Genomic DNA, 7,852 nt, shown 5'->3' on the forward strand with positions numbered 1-7,852 from the left:
AAATTCCTTTGTGATGTTGGGAATGCAAGTGTGAGTCCAAGTCCCACATTGGATAGAAATGAAAAAGTAGAGTACTATATAAAGATGAAAGACCCATTGATGCATTGCCTTATGGTTTTGGGACTAAGATGAAATAAATGCTTTTTTGTGCTGGATATCATCTTTTTTTTTGTCAACTTCTAAAAGAAAGGAGCGGTATTCAACAATTTGAACAATAATAATAAAAATCAGTAAGTTTATAGGAGTGCAATAATAACATAGGTTTGCATTGTTTTAGGATTCTGCATTGATCATCAGAAAAATTTATTAACGTCAAAAGTTGCAACTTCCAAGAATAGAAAGTTCTCCAGCTCAAAATGGATGATCACATAAGATAATTCACAATATCTTTCTAGCAACAATGTTCTGACAAGGGGAATCAACATTTACAGTGGTCAAATGATAATCTGTAAAAAAGCAAAAGAAAGAATTTGCACAAGTATACAATGTTGTCAAGATTTGTTGAGGGACAAACATTTCCCTCAAGTCTTTATTTCTGTGTTGGCTGGTTGTCTGATGCTACATTCTTCAGCCATTCAACAACTTCTCTGATGCTTGGTCTCTTGAAAGGATTGTGGCTGACACACATGCAAGCCACATCCAGCACCTTCAGCATCTCTCCTTCAAATCCCTTCCCTCTCAGAATAGGGTCAAATACTTGATCTTGTTTTCCTTCAATTCTCATTTGTTGAACCCAGCCAACCAACTCCCTTGACATTTTTGGCTTGCATACATCTACAGGCCTCCTCCCAGTTAACAGCTCAAGCATGACAACACCCAAGCTGTACACATCTCCTCTCAGAGTAGCCACCCATGCTTGTCCATACTCAGGGGGAATATAGCCTAATGTACCAACAAGTTCAGTGGTAACATGAGTATGATATGGAAGAATCAACCTGGACAACCCAAAATCAGCAACATGTGCCTCAAAATTTTCATTAAGGAGTATGTTGCTTGACTTTATATCGCGATGCACTATGTGTGGTTCACATATCTGATGCAAATAAGCCAAGCCACAGCTTGCACCTTTTGCAATCTTCAAGCGAGTTGGCCAATCAAGTTGGGAAGCACCATCAGGCTTTTCATGTAACCAGTAATCAAGGCTTCCATTTTCCATGTATGTATACATGAGAAGCCGGAATCCCTCATGCACACAATAGCCTTTTAATGCCACCAGATTTTCATGCTGTGCTGTTGACAAAGCCTCTACCTCTGCTTTGAATTCCCTTTCCATGAGGCCCAAGTCTCCTGAAAGTTTCTTGATGGCAACTGTGGTTCCATTTGGTAGTGTTGCTTTATAAACCAAACCAAAACCCCCACATCCTATTATGTTTGCCTGACTGAAATTTTCAGTGGCTTTTAAGATGTCAAATATGGTGAGGTCCTTGGTTTCATTATTCTTGTTGGAAAACAATACCACTAGGCTAGCCTCCTTGTCAACTTCTGGATGAATTCCATTGTTGGAGTAGGCAGAAATTGATTCCATTTCAATCTTGTCTAGCTCTCCACCTGGATTGACTCTTCTCTTGGATAGTATCCACAGAGTCAACACTGTTACCAAGGAACCAAAGCCAAAACTGGCTGTAATGACAAGTGCAATCATTACTCTTTTGTTTGAGCTGTGACTAGCTGCAGTAGTATTAGTAGAAGTATTTTGTTGAGAACAAGAACGCTGAATGACTGGACCGCACAATTGCGAGTTTCCTTCAAAGCTGGAATAGGAGAAAGTATCAAATTGACCACCAGTTGGTATCTGTCCTTGAAGATTATTGAAGGCTACACTGAAAAAAGACAAGAAATGTAATCTTCTAAGGGAATCAGGAATTTCACCAGATAGTTGGTTTCCTGAGAGGTCTAGTTTCTCTAAGTTAGTCAGGTTTGAAAACTGAACTGGTATATCACCAGAGAAGCTGTTATTTTTCACGTCCAGCTGAAGAAGGGCTTTGAGTTTTCCAATCTCAATAGGGATACTGCCATTAAGGTGATTGTTTCCCAGATATATTGCTGGGGGGAGGGCTGAAAGCTGATTATATTGCAGTAGGGAAACATTATTTGCATTTGCAAAGACAGGTAGCTCAAGATAAGTCCTTTCTACTTTATCATTTGCCTGTTGTGATGCCAGTGCTGGGAGTTCTGTGAGCTCTACTGGAATTACACCAGTAAGGAGGTTAAAAGACAAGTCCATGTAGAAAAGTTGAGGAAGTCTACCCAACCATGGAGGAATTGGACCACTGATTTGATTAAAGGACAGGTCCAAGGCCTCAAGCTTCTTAAGTTTCACAAGCCAGCCCGGTATTTGACCTGTGAAATTACAACCACCAAATCCTAAAACCTGCAGTTTTTGAAATCCACCTGGCTCTATTATGTTCACATCTTGAGGTATCATTTCGTTGAAAAAATTCTTGGAGAGCATAAGGGTACTAAGGTTCTTGAGCCCCCTGAGTATTGTCAGAGCCCCAGTAACATTCCTCAACTTGTTAGTAGAAATTGATAGGAAAGACAAAGACTCTAGTTCAAGTATCCTGGGAGAAATCTCTCCCTCAAGCTGATTAGATGCAAACCTCACAGCTGAAAGTGACTTGCATGCATAAAGGGTTGGTGGTAAACCACCGACAAAAAAATTATTGCCAAGATCAAGTGTAGTAAGTCTGAGGAATCCCGAGAAATTGAATGCAGAGAGATTTCCCTCCAAGAGGTTGACCCTTAAATTCAACACCACAAGATTGACACAGTTCATCAGAGACGGGGGCATAGTACCTGTCAAATTGTTGACATGAAGGAGTAGCCGTTCCAACTTGGAGAGTTTACCAATTTCACGGGGGATGAAACCTGTGAAATGATTGGAGTAGAGCTCCAAAACTGTGAGGTTGGTAAGGCCAACTATACCATCGCCAATTGTTCCAGTGAGTCTATTGAGGGGCAATGAGATTTCTGTGAGAGAAACAGCATCAAAAAGATCACTTGGGATAGGCCCTGACAGAAAATTGAAGCCTGCTCTAAATCTCTCCAGCTTGGAACATGCTCCAAGTCCAGGCTGAATGGCACCATCAAAATCATTGGAGGAATAATCCAAGAATCTGAGAGAGGAGGAGTTATGGTCATTAATGCAAAAGAGGGAAGTGGAAATATGACCTGTGAAGCTGTTATTACTAACATTCAAAGACACCAAACTTCCTCCAGCTGCAGCAGCTGCCAAGTTCTCGAGCAAAGAATTTGGAAGTGTCCCATTGAAAAAGTTGCTGGACAAATCCAGCTCCTGGATAGCAGCACCACTGCTATTTTTGCCACTGTCATCACCAACAAAAGGTGGCAATTCACCAGACAGATGATTGTAGCTCAAATCAAGAACGACCAAGTGACTGAGCAATGAGAAAAGGTGGTGCTGGAGACCACCGGATAATCTGTTATGGGAGAGATTAAGGTGAGAGAGAGAAGAGAGGTTTGTAAGAGAGGGGGAGATGAAGCCAGTGAGGCCTCTAGAAGGTAGCAAAAGATGTGTGACTCTAAGATCCCCATCACAAGTAATGCCTTCCCAAGCACAGCAGTCAAGAGAATCAGACCAATTGAGAGAAGGAAAAGGTGGAGAGGTGGATATGTTCCGAGAGAAAGCCAAGAGGGAGAGTTTATCAATCTGAGTACAAGAGGAAACATGAACAACAAACAAGGACAAGAGGAATAAGGGGACTATGATAGAGACCATGAAGTTGGAAACCATGTAAGAATTGTAAAGGGAATATGCAGAGGAAGATGAAGATGGTGATGGCATGAGAAAAACTGAGAGAATGGAGTGTTTGAAGTGATGGTTGGTCATGAGAGAGTGGAAATGAGAAAGAAAAGGAGGAGGGGGACATAAGGGGGTGAAGAACCAATGTAAGAAGAGATAGTTGGGGTGGCATGGGAGCAAGGAAGACCATGACCATCCATTGACAAGGGAAGCAAAATGAAGGGTGGGAGAGAGAGAGAGAGAGAGAGTGGAAGGGTGACGTTGACAACTGGGGATTTAGATATACATACACATAGATAATATTTAGATTTTAATTATCATTACCACTGTAACATCTCATTGCAGTTCATAGGAAATATAATTCATCTGAAAAGAAAAGAAAGATTTTTGATATAGTTGTTGTTCCACTATTGATCTTAAAGAAAGTAGAAATTAAAAATGATAATATAAAAGTAGGAGTGGATGGTTGGCATTAAAGAAATGATGAATAGAAAAATAGAAATGGGAGCGTTTACTTTAGAGGGTGGAAGTGGAGGAAGAGTGGAAAATGTGAAAGATGATGATGAAAAACATGATTGAGAAGTACGCCAATAACAACGTGTGAGGCAGACAGACAACAAAAGATGTACAATAGTTTCTCTTCTCTTGCTCATAGCTAGTTGCTACATAAGATATATGTTATGCAGCCACCACCAAACAGAAGCACCTACCAGTTTCTTTCTTATGGAGGCCTTATTCTATTATTATTATTATTATATTATTATTATTATTATACTATTATTGTTATTATTTTCTCTTTCTCAAATGTCTAAATATCAGTCTTCCAAAATGACTCTTACCATCTACAGTCAATTCCCTGTTTGGATAGCTTAACATGTCATGCTTGGTCGTTTATAAATGCCTTGTCTCTCTCTACCTTTGCAACTCTTTAATGATTTACATTACATGTGTTTAGTTTATATATACAAAAAAATGCATTGTAGTTTTTTAAAAGATCGTGATAATAACTTTTTCTAACATGATAATAAATTATATGTTTATTGATTCGTATATTTAAAACAAATTAATCATAAATTACTAATTAAGTAGTTGTAAAAAAGAATGAATTGTAGTTTATATGTGTTTATTTGTAATTCTTTAGTAATTTACATGAGTTTAGTTTATATATATAAAAAAAATGCATTGTTGTTTTTTAAAAGATTATGATAATAATTTTATTTAATAATTTTTCTATAATAAATTATATGTCATTATTTTATTAGTTTGTGTATTTAAAATGGATTAATCATGAATTATTACATGAGTGATTGTAAAAAAGTTATAAAAAAAATAATTAAAAAAATATTTTTCGTTTTTAAAATAGTTGAACATGGTTATTATGTTAAAATTATTTTAAAAAGTTATGTTTTGTTTCTAAATTAAATTATATATTTGTTTCTTATTTGTATGTTTATGAAGATCGTGTAAAATATGTTAGTCAACTGTAACTTGGTTTTTATGTATTGTTTCCTCCAAATGATATTTTACAAAATTGTATAAAGTACAGGAAAGAAATAAATACATAGTTATGTTTAGGGATGAAATATAGATTTTGAAAATAATTTAAAAATATTTAATCCTTTATAAAATTTGTATTTAGTTTGATTTAGTAAACTTATTACAGTTTATGATTTAAATTAATGACATTAATTCTGACATGGTTAGCACTCAGTTTGAAATGCTTTTAAAGTGATTTTATGGGGATGAATTTGGTTTAAATTTATATTTTAACGAGAATTGTTAAATATGTTGTGTCGGATGCTATTAAATATCACTATCAAATTTCCTGCAAACTTATTGTAATGAGAATTGTTAAATATGTGGGAAGAAACTTGACTTTTCAGATCTTAATTGTGTGAAAATAAATTAACTTAAACTTATGAGATTATTAATTTAATTAGTTTTATCAACAATAATTAAACAAAAATTATTTTCAACTCAATATCTTTTTTCTTACTCCATCTCTTTTTATATAAACTTTACTATGCATATTAGATTTTTAACCTTTTACAAAAATGATAATAAACTTGAACACCAAATTAAATTCAATCAAATGTATAAAAAAGTTAAATTTATTGTTTAAATTAAACAACTTAAACAACCTCTTTATGGTATTAATAGAAGTTTTGAAAACGGTAAATTTGCAAGAAAATTTCTCATGTGATGATGAAATCTATAGTTCTAAGTTAAAAACCCATTAATGCAAGGTAGTCAACCATTAAAATCATTTTTAACATCTTTAATTCTATTATTAATAATATAAATAATTCTGGTTTAAATATATTTCAACTTTTATGATAGATTTATATGGATTGATTCAGTCACAGTTTTCCATGACTTAATCTTAATTTCTCAAATACTATGTCCATCCAAAATCATCATAATTTATTATTTTCATACTAGCTAAAATAATAATTTTGTGAATATAATTTCACTTTTCTAATTATATATTACTTTTATATGTATTTCAAATATTCTTATCATTCATTCTAGAAATAACATTTTATTACAAACTAATAATACAATATTATCATTTTTAAATCACAAGAATTAAACTAACCAACATGTCTTTAGTATTTCTAATTAACTTAAACTATTTTATTTTCCTTTAGCCTGACAACTGAACAAAGTCTTATCTCTTAACATTAAATAGTTGATAAGATAGAATTATATCTTAAAATTTTCTACATTTCCCCCTAAAAATATAATAAAATTTGAATTAAAATGGTTTGATTTTCACTCTGTATAAAAAAAAAAATAAGGATCGGTGAATCTTGAAAGAATTAAAAAGTAATAATAACGTCAATTATTTTTTATTTCATTATGGTTATATGTCACTCTTCTTGAAAGACAACAGACGAATTTTCCTTGAAAAGTGATAGAAAATAATTGATGTTATATGATTTCATATTTAATTTTTTTTAATTATAAGAAAAAAAAAACTTTCAAAGGTAGTTTCAAGACTATTTTTATTAAAAAGAATATATAATTTAACACATATAAATGGTTTATATTTATGGTGACATTATTTTTTTAATTTTTAATTTTTTTCTTTTAAAAAAATATAAAAAATTCACTTTCTTATAATTATTTTATTTTATATTATGTGTTAAATAAGCATAAAACTGTGTTATTCTACCATTTTATTTTTTTAAAATAACTTTATTGATTTTATTGATAATTAATGTCCATAAAATTTTTACGTCAAGATACTTTATTTGAATTAATTGTTACATAGATATTTCTTGTAGTTGTTGTTATGATATATAAATCTTCTATTTGCACTAATCTAAGCTAACAATACTAGGTTTGACTTCTTCTTTTTCATAAATCTACTATAAGTATTTTTTTTATGAGCAAATAAATTAAATCATGTAAATGACTTTTTAGTGAACAAATTTCAGTCGACACTAAAAAAATAGTTGGATTTAAATTTAATTTTTTAAAATTTATTCGTACTTGACTCAACCAAAAACGCTCTCAATTTAATGAATTTTGTCAAAATTTAGTTCAAAAATACACTTAAATTTTTAATTTTTTTAACTTTATTAATTTTTATTTAAAATATACACATTTAATTTATTATAAAATAATTTATAAAAATTTTGTGGATTTATTTTCTACAAAAGTCCAGTATGTTTAATTTATTTATTCAAAATTTGAAAAAGTTATATCAAATCTGAAAAAAATGGCTCAATATAAATAAAACTAAAATAACTCATTTATATAATCCTCATTTCGAATAAATTAAATTCATAATGTAAAATATTGAAGAACTCATTAATACCACTATATTATATTAGTTTAATTTCATTTTATAAAGTAAAAGTAATTAGAATCTAATGTTGTTTTTGAATAAAAAATTATAATTAGTTTGCAAATTAAAATCTATGTTAGTCTCTAACGTTAACTATGATTTTAGTTATTTATTACTGACTATACCAAAATATTCACTCACCATATTAAAATCATATATCATTTATAAAATAAAAATTATTAAAATGTAAAATAGTTTCTATGATGAATAAAAAATTATAATTGATTTATAAT

At 31.6% G+C, this 7,852-nt stretch overlaps 1 protein-coding gene across 1 annotated transcript; it reads right to left on the bottom strand.

The window, feature by feature from the left end:
- Positions 1–337: 337 nt before the first annotated feature.
- LOC106778192 (tyrosine-sulfated glycopeptide receptor 1-like) lies at positions 338–4,125 on the bottom strand. Its single transcript, XM_014666131.2, has one exon. It carries the CDS (start codon positions 3,848–3,850, stop codon positions 530–532), a length of 3,321 nt encoding a protein of 1,106 aa, XP_014521617.1. The 5' UTR covers positions 3,851–4,125; the 3' UTR covers positions 338–529.
- Between the last annotated feature and the right edge of the window lie 3,727 nt (positions 4,126–7,852).

This window comes from Vigna radiata, unplaced genomic scaffold (genome assembly GCF_000741045.1).
Source record: "Vigna radiata var. radiata cultivar VC1973A unplaced genomic scaffold, Vradiata_ver6 scaffold_215, whole genome shotgun sequence".
Lineage (NCBI taxonomy): Eukaryota > Viridiplantae > Streptophyta > Magnoliopsida > Fabales > Fabaceae > Vigna > Vigna radiata.

Coding starts and splice junctions, on each gene's coding strand:
- LOC106778192 (XM_014666131.2), bottom strand. CDS start 3,850: ATGACCAACCATCACTTCAAACACTCCATTCTCTCAGTTTTTCTCATG.